The sequence below is a fragment of the Corvus cornix genome, chromosome 1 (assembly GCF_000738735.6).
Source record: "Corvus cornix cornix isolate S_Up_H32 chromosome 1, ASM73873v5, whole genome shotgun sequence".
Classification (NCBI taxonomy): domain Eukaryota; kingdom Metazoa; phylum Chordata; class Aves; order Passeriformes; family Corvidae; genus Corvus; species Corvus cornix.
In genome coordinates, this window is record NC_046332.1 from 20,300,345 (window position 1) to 20,325,278 (window position 24,934).

A 24,934-nucleotide genomic window follows, 5' to 3' on the forward strand; every position below is an offset into this window, starting at 1 on the left:
ATGTAATAGAAACTAAAAGGATCCTTTGCCTGAGTAAACCCTGATACCTGCCACTAAGACTGACATTTCATTTCTATTTGTCATTGCATTAACAGTTCTGAACATCCAATGTCCCCAAAATTATTTCATTCCCATTTTCTTATAGGAGGGATAATACATCATAAATAGACACATCCTATTGCTTCACCTGTCCCTAACCAAGGACTTAATGTGAAGTGAGGCACTAAATTTTTCCATCAAGTCAATTTTGCTTACAATAGACACACATTTCTTTATTTTAGTAAAAGGATATAATTATATTCTCTTACCCAGAGAAAGAAAATTATAAAACCCAAACATGAAAGAAAACCCAGTTAGAAGTGTGAGGGTGTTAAATCCAGAGGGAACATTTACCACAATATGAGCTCTGGTGAATGTCTTGGACAGTTTAGAGCTCTGGCAAAAGCAGGTCAAGCCCCACTGATGTGAGGGGGATTGTGTGCATTGCTACCAGGCTGAATTTGACTCATTGTGCAATTAAGAAGAAAGTAAAGTGCAACATTAGACAAGTTCATTGTCACAAAGATAGTTAACACTCACTTAATGTGGACTCCTACCCCCAGGCTTTAGACAGATTTAAAGCTCTGTATTTAAAAATAAGCACGGCCTTGCACCAAGACAATAAAGAAGCCATTAGAAAAAAAAGTCTATTAAATACTTACCAGGAAACCTGCTATGGAGGTTAGCATCACAGTTGTATCCATTGAACTGAGCAGTCACTGGAAGCACTTTAATCGTCAGCAGGAGCAGCAACCATACCTGTTCCATTGCAAAGCCTAGAAAAACATTAAGTGGTTATTACACACATCTGTTCAGTGCACTAAAGATGCTTACTGCAAACATTCTATCACTCGGGAGGAGATGGTCTCCAGCAAAGGAACTGGGGATAAAGCTCACAAGCTTGTGGGAAACAGGTCACAGACAGCAGGGCCCATTTCTCTGTTCCTGAATAATGTGTATTTTCTCTTAACTTCTACAACTTTTAATCATAAATTTCATTTCAAAATAAAAGTTACTCAAGGAAATAGAAAATGTAAAAAAAAAAAAAATCAAAACTAAAATATATTAATAGATTAGAATTGCTTGAATATTTAAATTCCAACAGTTTTTTGACATTCCAGTGTAAAAATTCCTTGAGAAAGACATCTTGACTAAAATAAAACTATTGTTCCAAGTTGTGGAAAACCACAGAGATAAATGGCTAGCTCAGCAATTCTCAGGGTCAAGATCCCAGAATAAAAGTCAGTTCATATCTATTTGCCAAACATTTGTTCTTTGCAGCACACATGCAATTAAATTGTGCTTACACAAAGAGCTGGTACAGACACTTGCATGTGTTTGAATTGTATCTGACAACTAGAACACGCGAATTTCTAGTGTTCCCAGTAATTATTCCTTTTGCTAGGAAAGCTGCAAGGTGTAATACTTGTGGTATTTATTACAACCAAAAAAAAAAAAACTTCTTATACATGTCTGTCAAAAGCATCCCAAAAAATTGAGATTTTTGTCCGTGAATCCAAGTGCACTGATTTGTTTAATATATATATATAAATAAGATTTTGTCATTCTAGAGAATATAGCTGCTGATGTAGACCCAAATGTGGCAATGCTCTCCATTTACCTAGACAGGAACTCAGCAATTCTAAGATTTAGGAAAGTGCTTTCTCTAAGACTACAGATCACCTTTCTCCAAGTGGATAAGGAAACTTCAGTGCAAACTTCAGTGATGTAGCACACCTAAAAGCAGCCATACCTGGCATGGCAAGGGGCTGTCATGCATTGGTGAGAAGAGATGGCCACAGCACATGGAGAGAACATTTGAGACAAATCCTCACTCTTAACTGTATCTTTCATGGCTACCCAGCAGTCTGAGCTACTTCTCCTCAATAATGCAAAGACTTCCACTAATTTTCAAACCATGCTCATCTAATGCTCTGCACTGAAAGAAAGACCCTTAGACGACACTCCCAAGTGCTTTGTCAATAAACAGATCAACTCCAACACAACACGGACCCAAATTCTTCTAAAAAGTCAAATGCATGTCCAAGTGTACATGGAATAAAATGCAGAATTGGAAACACCAGCTTCCAGCTAAGCATGAATGTTTGGGAAGTCAGATATCACTTTTGCTGTTATCACATCCAAAAGCAGCTCTGCCACCTAGTTCACAACTTCCTGAACATGTGAGTTACAGCAAAAATGCAACCTTCTTTTTGTTTCAGGTGGATACTAAATTCTAAAAAAAAGCACTCTTTGTCCCTTTACTCTTTTTCCATTAGGTTCCTTGGGAGGTTGACAGCACTTGCAGCTAATGTTGATGAAGAATTGTGAAAACAAAAGAAAGAAAATAAAATTTCCAACTGGGTTGCTATGAAACCTCTGTATTCTCATGATCTCTTCACCCTGTCCATTACTCTCAGATGGAGAAGTAAGGCAGTGTTTTGTTTGTTTGTTTACTACGAAAATTCACACTTTATTTTGAAATAAACACTTTTACCTTCAGAAAATTGACATTTCGCCAGTGTCCTGGAGCCTTAACTCTGCTTGTGCAGCAGTTACATCAATAAAGTGGCTCCTACTGTTCTCTTGTATATGGGCAAGTTTCTGATGTCCATTACAATGGGATATATCAAGGGCAATTTACCAAGATCTAAACCCAAGTTTAATTTTCTAACATCTGCAGTGGTTTTTTGCTACCAAAAAAAAAACTGTTTGAAAAGAATTTAATGAAAGATGCCACTGACAAAGCTGTAACTATTATTTTAGATGAAAAGCAGAACTTCACAAATTCTAAAATTTTAATTATTAAACATAATTTATGCTGCTGCATTTTGGAGGAAGGATAGATGATTGCTAAGGAACAAAGGTGAATTAAGACATTAAGTATTTATAGCTTTATTTCTCTAGCTGTATTCAGAACAATTCAGATTTTAACATTACCAATAACATCCTACTTGGTTTTTGGCTATTAAATTATCTGCATATGGATCAACATGCAGATCCACATCACCAGTTGAGCTGACTCCTGCTGCTTTTGGTTAAATAAGTTAGGAACATGCATTATTTTTCATTTCTCAAGAGAACTGCAGGGCTAGAAAGCACCCTGAAAGGCCAGCATCGCTGATCTGCCCACCCCAGACACAATTAAGGCAGCCATTCCTACTTTTCCAGCCTGGCCTAAAAGGCCCCTGGCAAGTTATTTCTCAACAGAAATTTCTAAACATCAGTCCCCCAAGTGCATAAGGCATCCTAACTAAAAGGTTTGTACCATACTGATATGGCTGATCATTTAATGCAATTATAGAAGCATAAAATTCTTCCCAAAATAGTAACAGGAATATAATATTATTGCTGGCATATGAATATGAAATTAAAAATCCATGTACAAAAATGTAAAATAGAATGCAAGTGTCAGGAATGGGATGATTTATAATCCAGGCATGAAAATCATGAGGAAGATATTTGCCTTTTTTTCTTTATTTAGTAAGCAATTCCAGTATGCCTTTTTTGAGGAATGTAACCCTTGCTGGTTTCAAAAAAAAAAGTGATTCTTTGATCTAGCAGCAAATATATTTGGTTGTTAGGAAGACTTCCAGGATTAAAAATATGCCAACACATACTGCAAGGGAAATCTGACCCTTTCTATTCATTAAACTCTTAAACGACAAACCCATATCATGTTTCACTGATGAACCGAGACTCAGGTCCTTCTGTTCTGTGCTGCATATCACTGAAGAGCAGAGAGGTCAGAACTGCAACATGCAGTCCTCACTTGAATTGTTATCACTTTACAAAGCCCTCATCCCTACTTTGATAAACTTCACCACGTCAGAAAACCTGCAGAGAATTCCCAAGTAAAGATGTTTGTGATTTAAACACGACAAGCTTTTGCAGTCAATTTAGGAATTTAATTCCACTGAGAAGCTGTAGTTTGATTTAAATTCCCTCTTCTTTCCTCTGTCATACCTGGTATCCATTTCTCTTCTTTCTCATCCTCTCTAAAAAGATCTTCAAAAATTTTCCATTGTCAACAGCATTCACTGATTCAGCCCTACATTTTTATTGAAATGCATTTGAGAGCCAGTTGTGACTTCTGAGCACATTATTATTTCAAATATTCTTCCTGTATTTTACAAGAACTTCCTATAATCCACTCCTTATTCTCTACTTTTAATTCATAGGGTGTGGCAGTTCAGCAGAATAATATGGTGATCTTTATGCCTTCTGACTGGATAAGTCTTTCAAAAAGAACAGTTAATAGCAATAATGAAACCTTCTGAAACAAAATTATAGATGTGATGAGCACATAATAAGCTGGTGGCACATTTATAAGTGTTTTCACATGTATCTAGTAACTGCCTAAAGGTTGTCTAGCAGTGTACATCAGGTGTCTACAAGTAATGGAATAGGAACACTACTTCTGCTCATTAAAATACTTTCAAATTATCATTACATAGTTCAACAAGTCCATCTCAGTCATCTCATGACAAAATAGTTCCTCGTCCTTCTGGCTTGCATTCATCTTGCTGCCACACTTTCTTCTGCATGTGCACCCAAGCTGTGAATAGTTGTGAAGTGCATTAACTGTGCCACTGTCAGGTCCTCCAGAACCACTTTGCTTCTAAACACACACGGGATCATTTGCAGTCACTTAAAAGCAACCCGGTGAACAAAAACAGAAGAATGCCTCTCGACGTCAATGTCTCTCTTCAGTGGAACTTTCTCTTTTAACTTGTACATCCTATTGAAATTAATTATCCTGATCGTTTTCACTGTCACCTTCCACCTTATATGCTTGGGTCTTATGATGAAGATAAAACAGGACTTGGATCTCTACAACAACTGTTTTAAAGATAAGCCTATCAAAAGGTGATAATTGCCTTTTTTCAAATGGTTTGTTACAGAAACAGGGCACCTGAAATGCAAAGAACTTTAAGACACATTTCTGCTATAAAATTTCTCCATATTTAGGGATAAACTTTGGTTCTGAGACTTTGAAACAGGCATATCTTTTTTTAGAGCATTCTGTGATTTTATATTCCATAGTAGCATCACATTTCTGACATCTAGCAAAACCTGCAAAGCAGAAAAAATAAATATATGCAGGCACGCACCTATATGATAAATGCATACACACAGAGGCACACACATGGACCTTGAATTTCAACAGTTTTCTAGACAGAGGACTAAAGCTGATGATGGAGCTAAATCTGTGAACAGCCTGCATGTTCCCAAAATCACAGTATTTGAGGGCTCACAGCAAATGCAATAATTTGTCGTATATGAGGAAATAACAAAACCAAGATCAGAAATCAGTGCACCTTGGAATGTACAAAACCAGATGGTTTTTCCCACACAGACAAAATGTGAAAATATTTTTGTTTTAAATAAGTAAACTAATCTCTCTTGGAGCTATTCAGAACACAGCAGTTGTGGACTGAATGAGAAAGACCATGCTTTAAAAACACACATTAGTCAGGCAGCAACTTGCCTTCAGCATCAATTATTTGGCCCCAGAATCACCTGTACTTATTTTCTAGTCCTATTTTTTCCCTCAATTCTTGAGATTTATAAACCAGAATCCTGGATTAGCTCCATAACATATCAGATTTGTAATTAAATAATGGGTCTAAGGTTGGAGCACCTCCTTAATCAAAATCCTGCCAGAACCAAACAGGAGCTTTCTCATACCAAGTCTAAATCATAGCTAAAGGCTCAAATGCCAAGTTGCTTTGTGAATCAAGCAAATGCCCATACTGTCCAAGGAAAATGAGACTGAGGAAGAAATTTTTGCAGTTTTTGCAAAACAAAGCTTTTGCTTTGGTTCAAATTTTAAAAAATTCTAGAGTAAGTTAAAAGAATTTTGCATTATTTTCAAGTCTTTTTACAATAATCTCTTTCACAGAATATAAAAGCAAAACAGTCTGAGAAAGACAAGTTAAGTTTCCACAAAAGGAAGCCACATCAAAATCATTAGACTTTAATCTGAAAGACTTCAAATTTTGACCAGCACACTAAAATGGGCAGCTGATGTTCAAGATCACAAAATATCTATATGGAAGCAATCTATAATGTGCTTATGAATTGAAATTAAATAATAGTTCTAAACCCTGCTGAACTCCAAAAGGCTGAAAACCTACATCTGCTTCCAAAATTCACAGCTCAGTATTTTTTGCAAACCTTATTACTGTAGTGAGAAATAAATGTATATGTTGGGTAAATAATAGAAGCCTTATAGCCATGCAGAGCTCTTGAATCAATAAAACCAGGTGTGTTTAGAGAGAGAAGCACTAGCACAGGTCCATCTGGAGCTTCATCTCAGAGCCTCAGATAAGCAAAACTCCAGCTGAGATGGTTTTTCCCCCTGCCTAATGACTAGGGAAATTTAATTGGTGTACCATACTGCCAGTAAGCTGTTAAAAAAAAAAAAAAAACCTACATTTTAACACTTCAAAACATTCCTAATAAACTTTTAAACTTTGTACCTTAGTATACATATATGCCTTCATTTTTACAACCAATCCTTGGATGCACTGAGGTATTTTTTAATCTAGTCTGAAATGAAACTAAGTTAACTGCATATTTTCAGTGTAAGAAGAGAACGAGTGATCAAGTGAAGACTACACCTTTTTGATATATTTCCAAGAGATTTATACAAGGATGCACAATATCTTCTTCCAAGGAGACAGACTACTGGAAAAATACAATTATTAAAGTATAAATAAATCTAAACAACTATCTGTTGAACAAGCCAGAGATCTTGACTTACTAGGTCTATTTAAATTTATTCACTTGCGAGTGTTGAGGTCATGGAGTGGATTGTTTAGCTGCTATTCTGTGCTAAATAACAGATTTATTCTAGTGTTTCCTAGCTCCTCTAGGGAAATAATATTCTTCAAACGTGGTATCTTCCCCCTACACTGTTCCATATTATTTTCATTATAGCTCTGCTTAGTGATGGAAAAGTTGAATTTTAGTCTAAGTATTGCCAGAACACTTGCTTTGCAGTCCCACAAAAGCAGCTTCAACACTATATTTATATCTCTCTTCCAGACATTTATTTTAACAACCTAAGAAAATGCTAGCATTTTTCAAATCATGCTAATCATATCATACAATAAAACTACATAACTATGTATCTGAGAGATAAGCTAAAAAATTTAAGTCTCTGTTTGAAATTGTGTTTCCAAATGCATGGTTCACAGATACCTCAATAAAGTGTGAAACCACAAATCAGCTTTAAGTTCCACATATAGAAATGCACAAAATGACATCTCCTGAGCCTCACAGAAAAGACTCATTTCTATTCTATTCTTCCAACCTGCATGAACTAACCAGTGTTTCCCACAGGACAGTCGTGCAGATACAAAGCACAGAGTTCTGCCAGTGAAAGCAGATTTGCCAGAAAAACGGGTCTTAAGGAAGTGATTTATGGTCAAGGCCTTGGACCTGAATTAAACAATTTTGAACACATTATCCTCTCACTTTCACACTCTTCATATTGTCTACTGCATCAGAAAAACTTTGACATCAGCAAGATACCTGAGGAAAAAAGAAAAGAAATTCAGTATAAAATTTGGAGACTATTGCAGTGAGTGGCCTGAAAAGATCCTTTTAGCTCAAATGTGGATGCTCTTGACAAATCAAGATCTCCTTTTAATCACTAAAATTCACATCATTTGACTTGTTGCACTCTGCTTTTCTTTAATCTTGTGGTTTAGAGTTAAATTCTTTAGTGCAATTTCAGTGGATTCAACTGAAATGCCAAGAATATAAACTAGCTGAAAACATTGATAAATTCTCTATTGAGGTTCCTGCATTTCTGACTCACATCATAAAACTAAAAAAAAAGTCACGTTGGCTTTTCTACTTCTTACTTCAGCTACAAAATGTTATAAACAAACTGATTAGAAAGCAAGAGCCGTCAGATAACCACCAGCTGTGCTACATTCACTTACAGACTGGCAAGTACATCTAGAAGTATCTATAATGAACACAACTACAGTGTTTAAGATACTGTCTAATTAATCCAACAGTGAGGAAAAAATGGCACGATTTAGCTCTATTGCAGCTGGTTTGCATCATGTTTCTCTTTCGCTTTTAGTGGAGACATTGCAATTTGACAACCACTGAGAGTAAAGCAAGTCCAGGATCATCTTGGGCTGAAACACAAAAGTAACAGCTGTGCCATGTCCCCTGCACAGGGAGTGTACAAAGACTGTCCCTAAAACCTGGAACTAAGGGACCGTTCCCAAGCTTAAATACATGCTCCACACATGCACATTCAGTCTACAGATTTCCTTCTCAGACCACTGATCATTATGGGGGTTCCATCAGCTTGCAAATTTACAAAAACTATCAAATCATCTGCTATAGGCCCCTGAAGTGTTATCATATTCTACTGGCCTTCAGTCGCCTCTAACCATGGTCTGGATTCAAACACGCTGATCTAGTGATGAGGTGCTCTTAATCCTATTGCCTGACCCCAGAGTCCTGCAATCACATGGGCAGATAAGGATCTAAATGAGTATCATTCTACTTAATTACTCTTTTTATGCTTTTGAAGAGAGCAATATAAATATAAATCTTCAGTAAAATAAAGCTTGATGTCACTAACAAGTAGATTATACAGCAGCCATCTGTTTGCAGCTTGAAAAGGTACCAGTAAAATACGACTTCCCTGACAAAAAGCAGCAAGAGTTTATGCCATCGTGATTGTTTCAATTTCCTCACTTTCAGAAACAACAATTAAGCAGTAAGGTTGTAGAATAATGCTGCAGTGGAGTACAACCTTATCCAACCCTTGAAAGTTAAACAAATTTGCAGTAAATAATGCTGCTAATATCTTGGTCAAATAAAGTGTGCAATACTAGAGATTTCATAAACTGTGAAATCAAAGAGATTCTGTTCTCAGACCTATATTTAAAAAGAAAAACTAATTCTATTGTGAAATAGAAGAGACTCACTTATGGCTATTTCTTTCATCATATTTCAAGTCTGTGTTGTAGCTATTTGGGAGTTGAAAAAAGGTTTGAAGTAATATTTGAGCCAACCTGTAAAACAAGCCTGAGGGGTACTGCTTAAGATCTAGGTGAAAGAAAACAAAGCATCGTGCACTGGTAAAACCATTCTTTGATCGAGAATATGCAAGCAGGGCCAGCATTCCTATCTTCTGCATCTCTTAAGGTTTTCCCCCACAGTCCACAAGGCAATTACAGTAACTATGTCAATTTGGACAGTATCAGTTCATCGGCTTAACCAGAAACTCGATTTCAAATCCCCACGATCTTCATTGAAGAATATATTGCCGTTATTACTACTTTAAAAATCAACAAAGGTGGTGCAATTTCCATGTCCAGTCAGCTTTGTGACTGGAAACAATGTAATTTCCAATCAACAAACTCCTGTCATTCAGTGGCAGTGGAGCCAGATAAGAAGTCCTGCTTATCAAAATTTTCCTCCATCAATGCAACGATTGTGGGAACAGGCTGACTGACACCACAAGTTGGATAACATTGTCTCCTTCAAGCAATTGATTTTTTCCCTCCTTAAAGCAACATGAGTGGGTTTGACATGCATTGATAGCCTCCACATTGCACAGGGTTTATAACCTTCCTCCCCTAGCATTAATAGTGCAAGTCTGGCCTTTAGGTAAAGGCTAAGTTGCAAAAGTCAATCACAGCTGGATGCTAACACCTTCATGTTTTCATCAGCCATTCCCTGCATACTCCTTCCCCAACAAACTACCATTGAGATTTCCTCGTGAGGTTACATTTGTCTGACAGGTGATAAAGTAAGAATTTTCTTTTAAAAGTAATGAATACTGTGATATTAACCAATATTTTAGTAAGTTCTAGTTGGCTGACATGGTGGGCACTTACCCAAATCCCCTGTAGCTGTTGAGTCAGCTGTACTCCATCTATCCCGTGCTCCTGCATGTGATCAACTGTTCAACTCCTCTGCCCTGCAGAACTTTTTCACAAAATACTCTGAGCCTGTGGATGGAGGAAAAGAGATACTCATTACGAAAATTCTTTTTAAAATAGGCCTGGATTTCAGATGGGAAAATTTGACAGGTCTCAGAATACTTTACAAGCCTGTTCATCATCAGAATGAAACCTGAGTAGGTTCTTTATGGTTCTTTCAATCCTCTGCCTGGTTTTTTCTTGCAGGCTTTTGATCTGCTTCTCTTCACTTGTATGAAGATCTCCAGAGGACCATGTGGGGCAAACAATCAACCTGGAGAAATTATTCTGTCATCAGCTTGTTGAGGGAAAACCTTGTCTGCTTAAAAAGAGGGGTGGGAGGAAGGAGAGAGATGGAAGCATTGAGATAGGATCAGTAACTAAACTGCAAGGTTATCAATGTACCGTTGTGTGTTGTAAGAAGTGTCTATTTTTTTTTTTTTTTCAACTCTGGGCTAAACTCATAGTACTAAACAAAACAAAAGCAAAAAGAGTGACATTTCACACTGTGATGAAAATGTGATATAGGGGTGTCATCATGAATACAGGTGTCAACAGAATGATAATTACCAAGAGGACATGAATGCACACAAAGCCAAGTGCACACAAAAGCAAAGATCAAACTGCTAGAAACTAAGCCTGCTTCATAATATCTACTCCTCTATTTCTGGGATTTGGAAGGGGGTGTTTAACTCCTGTTTCTGGCATTAGACTTTTTTCCGCCTTCTGCCCCCTCCCTTCAGTTTATATTGTAGCCATCTATGGCTGGAAGCTTTTGTTACACCATTGGCAGGGAAAAGAGTAGTTTGTAGGCTTTTGCATCATAGAGATAGCTTTGAGGTGCCTGGATTTGTTGGAATGTAGGACAGTTTTTAGAAGAGAAGAGCCCTGCCTCTGCTGTGCCTTCACTTTGGGCAGCTCCTCTTAAACATCAAACTGCTGCAGAGCACACTATTGTACATTGATGGCAGCCCAGGCAGGCCCCACAGAGCAGACATGGCAGAACCAGCACTGACATGATGCACTGACTCTCCTCATCCTCCTGTGTCAGGGCAATGTCTGAGGAAAGCAGATTTTCCTTTTAACGCTGAAGCCTCTCACAAGTCCAAACTGAAATTTCTCAATGTAATATCAGTTTCACAGACAAGTGCATTTAAAGAACAGTCTAACCTTGAATAGGTTTCCAAAATTAGAATCTCTGTTTATGTTGGTTTATTATTTAAGACATGTCTAGTACCAAAAGTCATCCCTTGCTGTTTGGTCTTCAGATGAGATTACTGAAAACATCAAATCATCATAAGTCACGGTGCAATTTCTGTTTCCACTGACAGCAACCACAGCTTCTGCAACATCTGGGTTTCCTCCCTCTGCAGGAGTATGTACACAATGAAATCCTGACAGCTGTCATCCCACCTTTCCATTGCTGCAGACTGTTTTTCAACAAATAAAGGAGACAAAGCACAATACTGTAGGACAGGTCCTTATAATGTGAGACTTACTCAAGAAGCTGGTCACCAGCAGCTGTGCATGAAGGAGTGGTGGCTGTGCACTTCTGGGACACACAGCTCTCCCCAAAAGCTGCAGGAGCAGCTTGGCTGAGAAGAGCACACTTCTACCTGCCTACAAGTGTGAGCAGAAGTGGGTTAAAAGCTGGCTGGGCAGCACAGCCCCCAGCAGCTGCATTATCTTCATCCCGGGAGGTCACAACACGCACCCCCATGAAAATCATTGCGGACAAGCACCTCTCACCTTATCCTTCTCAGGGAAACAGTGATTACTCTACATGTTCCCAACCCCAAGCAACTTTCACCATCTGGAAGGGCAGCAGTTTTCCCCTCAATCTATTAAAACCCCATAGACAAGGTGAAAAACAATCCAACATGTTCCATCAGTAATTAACTGCTCTTATTTATAGGAAGCAATCAATCGACATATCTCTGTTCTTAGTAAAAGCAGGCCCTTCACTGCTATAACACCGTACCTATAAGTGACCTGAAGGATATAGCACAGGCCCTCAAAAATCCAAGTTTCTTTTTCAAGTCCTTTGTCGAGAATTCAGTAATTCCACTGTTATATAATGAGTTATCTCTCTATTCTTTGCATTTAAAATAAAAAGAAATTCCTGAATTCTTTGACAGGAAAAAAAAAAAAACCAAACCTGACTATTTCACCACTAACCCTTGAGAGAATGTGCCACCAAATATTTGATTCTCTAATCTAAGAGTATATTCATCAGGAAAACTATTTTCACCCTGTATAACATTCAATAGTTTTGTAAGTTTTTGGTATGATTTCAAACAGCTATTCTGGCCAGAACAAATGTAAGACCACAGTTCTGTGAATAGATCACAATAAGCTTTCTAAATGTACCCATTATGAGTAAGAGACATCTTGCACATTTCTGAATTAAAAATCTGTCTCCATCCCACAAATCCCTCTGCCCATCTCAATCATAATTTATGTATAATTTGAAATCAGACAAGCTGATTCTTCTAAACCATAATTTTAGAGGAGAATTGGATGCAGTTTGATTACTAATTTTATCAATTAACTTCTAAGGAAATTTCTCTTTTCATATAAAAAGATATAACACATAAGCAAAAACATTTGGTTTTTCCCTCTTCTCCAGGACTTAGAAAGCCCCCACACCTTGCTACCCATATCTAAATACCTGTGAGGAAACAGAGAAACTGCAAGAGAATAGAAAAACTCAATAGAAGAGAACAAATTTCAAATAAAAGGTCATGTCCAAAGATTATTAACCAGTCCACATGCAAGCCAAATTCTACTGCCGATTGGCCACAATATAACTATGTATTTTGCCAGATTTGCATTTCTCTTCATAAAAATAAGATAGATAATATAATCCTTTATTATTAACCAGAAAAAAAAAAATCCTGGGTTTTATCACAAGTATCTTCTTACAGAGAGCTCTGGAATGATCTTAAACTTATTTCTACCAGAGACCACATCAGAACTTCACTGTTAATGTGAAATTCTACAAACCTCAGCTAGATTGCCAGCTTTAAGCACAGAGGCTATTTCAAAACAAAATATTCATCAATTTCTTAAGTCATATGAAATTCTCATGCTCATTTTAAAAGTGAAATGCTTTACTCTATGAAGAAGGATTTGGGTTTTTTAGAAATGAACTCTGAAGGAACACAGTGATTGCCAGAGTGTTCATGAAATGAGTTCTGAAGCCTAAATGACTTCTAATGGAACAATTCAGCCAAAGCACATCTCCATTGTTTAGGAACAATGGAGGAAGTTTTTCACACAATTAGATAAGTAATTTTTGAAGTCATATGCTTTTTGTAGAATATCAAATGTTTAAAACATGTCATTAAAAAAAAAAAAAGGATAGTTAAAAGAACAAACTCAGCTGTCAAAACACAAACAAGCAAATCTTTCTTACAAAAAAACCTGTCAAAATTTGGCATATTTTTGGGACATATATCAGTCTATATAGGCTTATATTTGAGAGTATTCTCATGGATTTCTTCCCTAGACATCATCATCATCCACGTACAGCTATTATGTCCCCTGTTACATACCTCTTTTGCAATCAGGCCTACATTAGTACTTTCAGTTCTTCTGACAATTAAATTTTTGAAGCCTCCAAACAGCCCCCCACTCGTTCTCCAGTTGCTTTGTGTTTCTCATAGCTATATTCATGTACATTTAAACCCCACAGACCCTTGCTTTTCTAGGCATATCTCAGTATTAAGTCCACATTAAGCCCCTTGATATAAGCAATTCACATTACTACCCAGGTTTCTTTTCTAAAAGATCAGCTTTAATTCAGAACCCAGCTAAACTAGATTAACAACTTGTTTAATTCTTACCATACCTGATCAATGTGTGCTGTAGCCACAAGGAAAAAAAAAAATTTAAATCAATACTGCATGAGAGATTCCTCCCTTGCTGTAATCAAATATACTCACACAAACACATGGCTTAAACATTGTCATGGCTGTTTACATTATCGGCATCTAGAGAAAGTGCACACCAGTTTTAACTGAACAGTATTCAACCTCAAAATCATCTAGTTCACTATCTTGCCAAAGCAATTGTAATTTAAATCTCTCTAATGCAAACTATTAGCAGAACACGGAGTACAAGTGAGAAAAATGATCATGAAATTATACTTGCACTGAAACATCACAGAACCCAAATCCAGTTTAGGCAAAGTTTTACCGAAGGCAAAAACGTGGCCTTAACAGATTGTAAATAACCCTGGCACCAGTTTCATTTGGGTAGAGACTACAGAACTGGGATAGACAAATCCCTGTTAGTTTTACTAGCACACAACAACATACATCAAAAGACCAACATGGTTCAGTATTAGCAGAGGTAAATGTGAACTAGAAATGGCTGTGGTTACAAATTGGGGATTGGAATAAAAAAATATACTCTTCTCTGGATTTATGAAAACCTGCCTGCTCGGTGGTAACAAATACATATTCCCTATGCTCTAGAACAGCATTAAAACCAGCTCATTTCTTTATTGAGAATTCCTCTTTATTTCACAATTCTGCTTTTTAATTTTAGATTTTTAAGCCCCTACTGGCAGAATCTACATCTGATGTACATCAACACCACAGATGACCTCAGTTCACCTGTGGGTCTTTTGAAAATGAGTTTTCATGTTGACAATTACAGACTTGACAGCCCAGTGTGAAGATAAATCTGGAATTCAACTTCCTCTTGGGTTATACAGAAAATGTTTATTTTGTCCCAAATCTAAAAAACAAACAAAAAAATCACCATGTTACCACTTGCTCTCTTATCTCCAGTCATAGAGAGTTACACCTTTCACACACAAGATGCAAGTTTGTTTTTAAGGCTACAATTTCCAAATATGCACACTCCTTGGTAGCATTAGATGAATCCTACACACTGCACAACTGTATGTAATAATTGCACCCTCCTTTATGAACACATTTCCACCTCCCAGCCAAACCCACAGTCTCTATTCCTGTCCTAGATTATACTTAATTTCTCAGTAGTTAAAGCATTTTTCTCTTCTGCAGAGGCCCTCTCATCCCTCAGATGAAAAAGAGAGGGTGTTTTTGACCTGAAAGGAACATTCACCTTGTTCTCTTGCTTTACAGCATAGCCTTTTTCCTTGTCTCACTCTGCCATTAGCTTCTTCAACTAAATGCAGATGTCACCAGCCTTTCTTTAGCAACGGGAAATAAGTGTCCCATTAAGTACTTAGAGGAGTGGACAGATTCTCCCATTCAGCTGGTTCCCTACACACTTGCTGGTGCTGAACAGCAAATCTTCTATTTCTGAGAAAGGGCTATCACAGAGAGGTCATTTTCCTCTAAGTGGTTTCCTTATTTCATCTGTTCTCAAGTTTAGTGTTAAGTTGCTGAAAGATCGCCTCATTCATATGATTGGGAGCCTGTTTGCCTCCAGAGTGTAGGGTGAATGAGGCAATAATTATTTGTCAGAAAAATACAGGTAGTTTAGAGCTTGCATTGCAAAGAAATATGCCTGAATTTGTCATTATTCCAGGGACGAATCCTGAGACCTTTATTTCCTTTTCAGAGAGTCAGGCTCTGCTCACAATGGTGAAAAATTACATGAGGATAGTCCTAGCTGCTGCTCCTGCTCAGGGAGAGCCCAAAGTGAGCTGGGGCAAAGGGGCTGCCTGACTAAGCACTGCTGCAAACCATGTGTGCACCCACAGCCCGGGGCTTCTCCAAGCAGGAAAGCAATCACCAAGTAAGGTAGGATGAGAGTTTAATGTACTTTATTACACCAGTGAAGTTCCCCAAGCCAAATGGTTTCCCCCACCTCCTTTGGTGTAAGTGGGGCTTTCAGCTTTAGAGCCTGGTTTACATTACACAAGAAGCTTCTTTGGGGAGTCTCGTACTTTTGGGGGCAGGGGGGGTTAGGCTACTTTTTTTTCAAGAAAAAAAAAGCAAGTGCAGCATTAGTGGAATAATTGCAGTTTCCCATGTTTAGTCAATTCATGGACAGATTTCTAAGACCACTTTCCATGAGATTTTTCCCAGTCAAATACAATCACTGTCACAGTTGTTAGGACAATTTTCTATAATTTAATGCAAGATTAAAACTTCAAAACAATAAGACCATTAAATGTCAGGAAACGCTAATAAAGAACTGAAAAGAGTGACAGAGATCAGAAAGACTTTTTCCACAGAAGAGTCTTGACCCATTCCTCCTAGGCTGCACCTGCTCTCAGAATACAAAAGCAGTAAACTGCCCCTAGGAAGAAAAAAAGCTTACTACACAGCCCCTACGAACTGCATTCAAGGTGCACGTTCATTATTTTGCAGAAGGAATGTTGAGTAGGATCAATATGCCATCAAGATAAAAGAAGAGCATAAATTGTCCTGAGAGCTGGTCAGAATTTTCTTTACTGTCAGACAGGGAATTAAAAACAGGGCAGGAGGCACATTAAAACTGTGCTTTTATAAGCTTAATCAGTAGGCTGGAAAATTAGTTTCACAAAGAGATAATGAGCTCCCAAATCATAAATTTGCCAAGGGTGCATCGATTTTCACTCATCTTCAGATCATTTACGAGCACCCAGCACAAGAACACCTTTCTGCCCCAGGCTCCCACCAAGCAGAGGCATGTGCAAGAACAGCTATCCCAGTGCAAGGAGGAGTTACCAGTTTAGTGGTCCTAAAAAGGACAGGAATTTGGATCGACTCAAGACGCATATTTCACGGTCATTATCAAAGCTGAGAATGAAAGCATTGCTGTGCCCTGTTGAATACATATTTACTTCCCCTCTTGGGCATCCTCACAGATATAGCAAAGAGCTAATCCTAACAAGTTGATGACAAAATCAGTTGTGCTGTCATCACTGTGGCTTTACCAACCCCACAATCTGTGTTCTCATCCCACTCCATCCCCAGAACTATTAGGGCATTTACCCAGTACACAGGAGAATAGACTGAATGTCCCTCCTCAGCTCCACCTTGGGGAACACTCCATTAGGTCAAAGGATAAATTTACACCTGGGTTAGTGGCAACAGGTTTTGTCCCCACTAAGTCATACTGAACTGGTTATATGAAGACTCTAATGTCAATTACAGCAAATGAGAGAATAATCCACTTTAGCATATGCTCTAGATCAGTGCCTAAAGCACTGTCCTGAGAAACAAAGTTGAAATAAAGCACTCAGACTAGAGAGACATTAAACCTAGGTCTTGTACATCTTAGTCAAGCAGCCAGAAGACTTGATTAACTGAGAGAACTTACTGCAGAAGCAGCTTTCTACCATGGCAACCAAAATTTTTTACAAATAACATCACAAGAGTAATAACATGGTGTTTTCATTCAAGTTGACATTTAATTTCTTCTTTTAAGGCAACACACAAGAGCCATATACATATCTACATCCTTGCTACCATGAGTCAGGCTTGTTTTCCTCTCCCACCCACCCACATCCTCTCCACCAATCCACAATTATCCTATGCTAAAAGAGCTCACTGGATTTTTTCAGGAGAAAGGTTGGCATCTGAGGGAAAAGTCTTGTCATCTGACTCCTCAATGCATTATGTTCTTTTAATTCCTCTATAATTTGTATTTAGAGTTAACACTTATCTGTACAAAATTCAATGTTAACTCCTCACTTTTTTCACCCTCTAGTGCTTCCATTTTATTTGGTTGCACCCTGCTCTTGTCAGGGATTTAGACTGACTGGGTATTAACTGTCTGTTACATCACTTCTTTGCTGTGTAGCAGGCAAAATTTTCTCTTGTAAAGAGTTATCTTCATCCCTTGGTTGGATTCCAAGGGAGCTATTTGTTTGTCAGGGGAAAGATCAATAAAAAAATGTTTATCTTCAGGAGCTATTTATCTTCTGCTAGAGAGTAGAGTAATTAAAAAATGGTATAGTTTGGGGGAAGCGAATAGGTTGCTGAGTTGTTTTTTTCTGTTTAAATCTGGTGTTGCACTCCAAAGTTCACTAGCACTTCAAAATCCATTTTGCTCTAGCAAAAGGCACAGAACTACAAGGGGGAGGAGCACTCCAATCTTCTGACATATCCTTTCTCTTTTCCATTCTGTCACATCTCTGAACAAGTTAGACGTTCCCTAAGTTGTCATTTCAGTGGATAATGAGGATTAAGGTCCCTTACCTTAGCAGTCAGGCAAATTAGATCGGGGGGGGGGGGGGGGGGGGGGTGCAGGGAAGGAACCTCTTACTCTCTCTCTTTGATTGTCGGAACACGCGTCTTTAATAGCAGAGTTTAATCTCACACTGCAGAAACAACCTACCCCACATTCTTCATTGAGAGAACACAAAGCTGATGATTCCTTCCCTTGTTCATTAGCTGAACATGCCCCATCACCAGACCTTAGCAGATGTGTCTGAACTGGTAAAACTAATCCCCACTTTGAACTGCCCTTCTCTGCAATACTCTGAACTTCTTTACTGTGCAGTGGCCGAGCACTGAGCAGGTTACCCAGTGAGGCTGTGGAGTCTCCCTCACTGGAGATATTCCAGACCTCTCTGGATACAATCCTGTGCCCTGTGCTCTGGGATGACCCTGCCTGAGCAGGGAGGTTGGACCAGGTAACCCATTGCAGTCCCTTCCAACCTTGCCCAGTCTGTGATTTTTTCCCATCTTTGCTGTTACATTACAAGGCTCTGCAAGGCAACATCTCAGAACTGAAAATGAAAACATACTGGTAGTTCAGCATTACACACCTTAATTTTTTTCTTCCTCCATGCAAAACCCGTGCAAAGAGCTACAAAGTTTAAGCTCTAAACTTCATACTCATTTTCTAGGGAAAACATAGAAGAAATGAATGCTTGCAGATCTTCATTAGTTTGTACACTATGGAAAGATACTGTAGGCTAAATATCAGAATTGCCTATTAAGTTCCATAGCAACAGATCAAAGTATATGTTAGCACACTAAATGAAAACACTGCAAAAAAATCCAAAAAACATCGTGATTAAATATATGTTAAAATAATCCATAAAATCAAAAAGTGAGGAAAATATATCCTCAAGAATTACAGCTCCACTTGATCTATTTCTTTCCTTACTATTAAGTCCACTGCATTATTTATTCATTCAAGTGCTTTAATCAAGATAACCACTCACAAGTCATTTGATTTAAAAGTACTGTTACTGCTAAACACAGCAGTTACAGATCACAGCAATTTGCAGCCCACGGTTATGTGTGGCAGCACAAAAATCTTGCTCTACTGAGGGCACACTGCATGGCTACAGCCAAGAAAGACATTCTGGAGTGTAAAAGGAGATTTTTATTTTTCTTTGATAGAGAAATACTGTTGTGAGAGACAGCCCTCCCCCCATTTGCTCAGCCCACAGACCCACACTTACCACACCAAGCATGATTTGAAGGTTTTTCCCACAAGATGAGAGAGTGTCTAACTTCAGCACGTTTCAAGCATAGAGCTCTACCCATGGGAGGCAGGCTACAGCAGCAGGGGACCTCAAGCACTTTTAAAAATCTATCCAAGAATCAGGTAAATACCCAGCACATTTACATGGACAAAACACACTCTGTTGTGCCTACACAACTTGCACAAGTGCTGTCAGGCTTTTGAGTGCAGAGCAGCAGTGGCTGAAACAATGCAGGGATAGCCACAGACTCTCATATTTGTTACCAGCTACACAAGGACAATAATTCTTCCCAAAACATGGTCTTTTAGATAAAGCCATGTTCAACAGATGTTTTATTTCTTTTTCTATGTATTCTCACACTGTGGCTGGAGAGTCTCCTATACTTTATTGTGTATAAAGCTACTTACTCTTTTCTCTACACTTTTTTGAGCAGTGAAAAAAAAATCGGATTAAAAGGACCAAAACATTAGCATGTTGGTCGTTGAAAACATCTCAAGTACAATGTTAAATAAATCATTAAAAGAGCATCAGAGTTTGGGGCTTTTTTAGCTTGATACATCTGAAAGATTTTTTTCAGAAGCTGAATTTCATAGAACATTTGGAACTGCATTTCCATTTCAAATCGGGGTGCTGGAGAAATAAAGAGATCATTTTCCTAAAATAAGTGTTGGGAAGTTCTCCTGTGAAATGGAGAAATCCATTTCTCAGCCAGCTGGCCCCATCAGATCTCCTTCTGAAATCAAACCACTAGGAGATACAAAAACTTTTAAGTAACATAAAAAGCAATACATTGAATGCTCCAGCTAAATTGGAACGCAGACTGTTTTAAAATTAGAACAGAGAAAAGAACACATGAATAACAATGGGTCACAAAACAGAGAAGAAAAAAGAGCTTTAGCAAAACTATTCCTGAATAAAATACAAATCACAGCTTCAAGAGCATCCTTGGAGCAATGGAGAGTTGCAGATCTACAATTAACTTAAAAGAAATACTGGAGAAAACTAGCAAGCTCATATCAGGTTGCAGACCTGCAGAAAATGAAGATCATGTTTTAAAAGTCTGCCTAACACACACACCCTACTTATGTAATAAATCTTTTTACACATAAAAAAATTATTCTTCCCTCAACAGGACCCATGTACAACCTCAGAGACAATCACATCTGAGGGAGAGAATCAATTTTTTGATGTCAAAGTAGATGTAAGATTGTGGCAACAATACCAATAGTAAAAAAATGGAACCCAAGTAAAGTAGATGAAAACTCTTACAAAAATAATCTACAACTGTAACCACTAACAATTATAATAATCTTTAAAAAGATGCATCAGGATGTTATCTTGTATCTGTTTCAAAGCAGTATATCCACAGACCACAACTGTACTTGTAGCTTATAGCTTAAGCTAGCACATAGGAAGGGAGATCATAAACAAAGCCTACTGTTTTCACACTTTTTCTACAGAGCCCACATCGTTTTCAGCTTTACTTCCAAACAAAAGTAACTACTATTGCTTTTTGTAACTACTATTGCTTTTTATTATTCTGTGCAAGAAGCTGCTCTCTTGAGATGAAAGCATGCTACTTGCAAGACAAATACATTTGGGAAAACAATTGTGCTTTGGAGAGTTTACTGTCTAGTTTAATGCCAAACACTATAAGTGGGAATAAAAATAATATATGGAAAGAATATACAACATAATGCACAAGTTAAAAAAAGCCCACACTTAAATTCATTTTTCTTAAATAAATAACATTTTCAATTCTCTTTCAGCTTTGTATTTCTATTTTCTTTCAGCTAAAGCGCTGCTTAAACAACTTTAACTAGATAAAGCACTCTATAAAATCCATTGATTATTATATATTGTTTCTATTGTAATAATCCTACCTTTGTGCCAGAGACTGCATAAACACCAAGATGATAGCATCTGTCCCAAAAGCTTAGTAATTATATTTGCAGTAGACAAGAACACATGGATACAGACAGGACAGCCAGTAAAGTAATGAGACCCCACCCAGCAGCATGAGGAGTTGAGGGCCTTGGGCCCTTCTCTTGGAGCAGCAGGGGAAATAAACCAGATAAATTCCTTCCCAGCCATAACCCCAGCCCCTCCCTCCCAGCCTTTCCATGCTCTTTCCTGTCACGTTGAAGCATCTCTTCTGGGAATGGAAGAGAAATTACTTAGACCATGAGGATTCCAGCCAAGATGTGTTCAGGCCTTAACAGGGAGTGGAACAGGTAGATTTAGAGAAATCTGCTAGGATTTCTTACCTGGCAGGAGAGGAAGCAAAATGATGAAGATACTCTTTTAAGTTTTAAGCAGGACATATCACTGATTACAGGGAGAAGGGAACATTACCAGTACTGGATGAGGAAGGAGCTGTAACATCTGAGGCCACTAAGCACCTTACAGAGAGCACAGACAGAGGTCAGTGCAGAAGAAGGCAGCACCAAATCAACAAAGAAACAGGCAACACTGACACAGCCAGCTCAAACCATACTTTCATATCCTCGAGGAGTACAAGCAGAGCATGGATACACCCAGCAAGCCAACAGACAATGATGCAGAGCCCCCATCTCTGGAACAAGACGCAGATTATAATGACAAGAGCAGTCTCATCTGCTTGCACAACACAGAAAAGAGCAGCAGTACTTAGGCACTGCCTAGAGATAATCACATTAACACAGATCAATACACTGGGTATGCATACCAATGTTGGAAAGTAATTACTTCCAGAATTCACTTACTTCTACTTATACCCACATTGTTTATATGCACACAGTAAACTGTAGCATTTCACTAATTTATTTCAAAAATCTACATTAACATTACCAGACAAGGATCTCAGCCTGTAAATAACTCAAATGCTCATATTGGCCTAAAATAAGGTTCCATAATGCCATTATTTAAAAAATACTATGAACTGTGAGCAAGAGAAGAACAAAACTGACTGAGCAAAAATACCTGGGCCAGATTTATAATCCATACTTTTGCAAGGACAGACGACCTTGAGGGCAGGTTCTTTTACAGTAGAGATGCTTGTTCTAGGGATATAAAACATCATTCAATTAATGATGTGGACAGACTTAGCTTTTAATAAGTTTCATCTGAGTTCATTTATTGACTGAAGTTAGCATGGTAAATTTATGAAGAAGTATGGGACCTATAGGAGTAACAATTAGGTCACACAATTTTCCCATGCCCTAAAGAAAAAGGTTATCAACCAACATAATTCAGGTCACTTAAGTTTTCTATCAAAATATTTATATTAGGAAAAATTTAGGCAGAGACCTAGTTGAGACTTCAGCCTATTTTTATGCATGTGTGTTCTTAATATCCTAGTAAATAGTTGATGAAGAAGATTTAGTGGCTCTACTAAATTAGGGTGTCTTATATTTACATGATTATTTTATCACCTGTACCTTTAAGTTATTTATCTGGGAGAAAAATTACCTCAGCTTAGATCCAGACTAAGGCCTCTTTAAGTAGGAATACAGTAGGTTGGAAGTGCCTATAAGTCTTGTGTACATCAGGACAGAAGGATAAGCATTTGGCAGCAAGCATAGAGGGCAAAAAAATGTATATAATCTACAAGCAGCACTGGTACAGAGAAGCTAGCAACATAACCAAGTACTTTGAAAAGAAGGAAGGAGGGAGGTAATGGGGTATAGGCTGTTAAACCAGATTGTAACTACTTTCCTCAAAATTCACATTTCCCCACACTTTCCATATTTAGCACCTTAGCTTTGGTCACTGCCACAAGCATCTCCCTTCTTCCACAAGAGAACACAAAACAAAGGATCCAGATAGGAATCAAGCTGAGTTGTTTGCAGAACTCACGTGGTTTGTACGCTTCCCTGATACACAAAAGCTTGTTGTACCACTGACTTCCATCAATTTAGTTTCCCATTTTACTGCAATACATTATGTAGCTATTCTTCTCTTCTCCATTCAGGAGATGCATACAGGAGACTTCACTGAAGGGTGAGATGTTGCCTTAATGTGGGTAATATGAATAAAATTTGCACAATTCCTCCCTAATTTTAAAGTTGTCACAGAAAAAAAAAAAAGGTTCCACTGATGCCTTAAGTTTTAACTTTCATATTTTTCAAATCCTGTACTGCCTAGTGTGTATCTCTGAAGTTCTTTGTAGCCTGTTAACTTCTGCTCTCTAATGCTAGGTAGACATTACAAAGCTTCTGTAGGCCTGCTCTCCAAGGACACCCAGACCATCCTAGGCCCAAAATGTGTAAACCAAAGCCTCTAAAGGGGGCTGAGCTTGGGGAAACCACATCATTAATGGAAGCTTTAATGGGAGAATTAACCCTGATATGCAAATGAACCAAACCTATAAAAGCGTGAAGAACCCGTGACCTGTTTTCCACCTTGGGGTCTGTCTTGAGAGTAGCCTCTGGCTCCCCAGGGTGTACCTTTGAAGGCCCTTCAAATAAATACCTACCTTTATTCCCTTATTCTTATCTAGTCTCTGTTTTTAGGTGGCCTCTCGAGGCATCACCACCAGCCGAAACATTTTGCAAGATCATAGCTTCTCTACACTTTCAAATGGCATGGAACTCCAAACCATTCCCAGCCTTATTCCAGCACCTCTGAAACAGTCCTGCAGCATGATGACCCCAAACCAAACCACTGGTTCCACTGCCTCTACAGCCAAGCTTTCACACACCCACCTTCTTTCCTCCTGTCACAAAGGAAAACATTGCATATGTTTCATGGTTTTTTACACGTAGAACTGTTGCAAATACCTTTCTGGATGGCCTGGCTGGTACCCACACTCACTATATTACACTAACATCTCACTACAAATCTTTCATACCAGCAGCATGTTTCAGGTTTGTAAAGTAGCATTCAGTAGTTGAAATCCCAGATTTTTCAAGTGCTGCATGTCTGTCAAAAGAAATGGCACATGTACCACGTTCCAGACCCTGCTGTGCAGAAAACCACAGTTATTATACTACTGAAGGTCTTGGGCCATCATGGCATTGTTTCATTATGCTCTGCAAGCAAGACGTCAAAGAGATATTTTCTGTCACAAGCTACCAGAAATACCAACATTAATTCCCCCATAGAGCTAACACCTTAGATAAACAACCAGACAAATCAAACCCTGGGGTTTCCAGGACCTGACTCCTCAAGAAAGCACTGACAAAGACACACAGTGTCTTCAGGAACCTGAGTGTGGGGCAGCAGCAAAGAGCCAGCTGCTCACCAGGGCAAGGCAAGCCAGTAGCCCTGGTGGCCCTCAGCACCAGGTCCCAGGGTCTGGGGACAAGAGGCAGACCTTGGTCATGGGGTTCATCAATGCCCCCTGACAAGACAAAAAGGAACCAGATCCAAGGTCCCTCTGGGAGCCACAGGCAGGACCACACACAGCTCTCTCCCAGACTCTGCTGTGAGCCAGGCAGCAATGCCACCCTCCTCACCCAGCCAAGCAGAGGTGGGGCTGGGCTGTCACAGGTGGGGCAGGGTGATTTTCCTCCTATCAACCACAGATCTGGACTTTCCTTTTCAGCAACATCCAAGGAAATGAGATTGGCTTCCCACT

At 38.5% G+C, this 24,934-nt stretch overlaps 1 protein-coding gene across 1 annotated transcript in view; it reads right to left on the reverse strand.

The window, feature by feature from the left end:
• The window catches only part of ZPLD1 (zona pellucida like domain containing 1), a 105,288-nt gene that overhangs the window by 21,027 nt on the left and 59,327 nt on the right, over positions 1 to 24,934 (reverse strand). The window contains exons 2-3 of the mRNA XM_019283708.3: positions 9,921 to 10,034; positions 702 to 815 (exon numbers count right to left, since the gene is read on the reverse strand). Of these exons, the coding sequence (XP_019139253.1) occupies positions 702 to 807 (106 nt within the window). The 5' untranslated portion in view covers positions 808 to 815; positions 9,921 to 10,034. The remainder of the gene's footprint in view (positions 1 to 701; positions 816 to 9,920; positions 10,035 to 24,934) is intronic.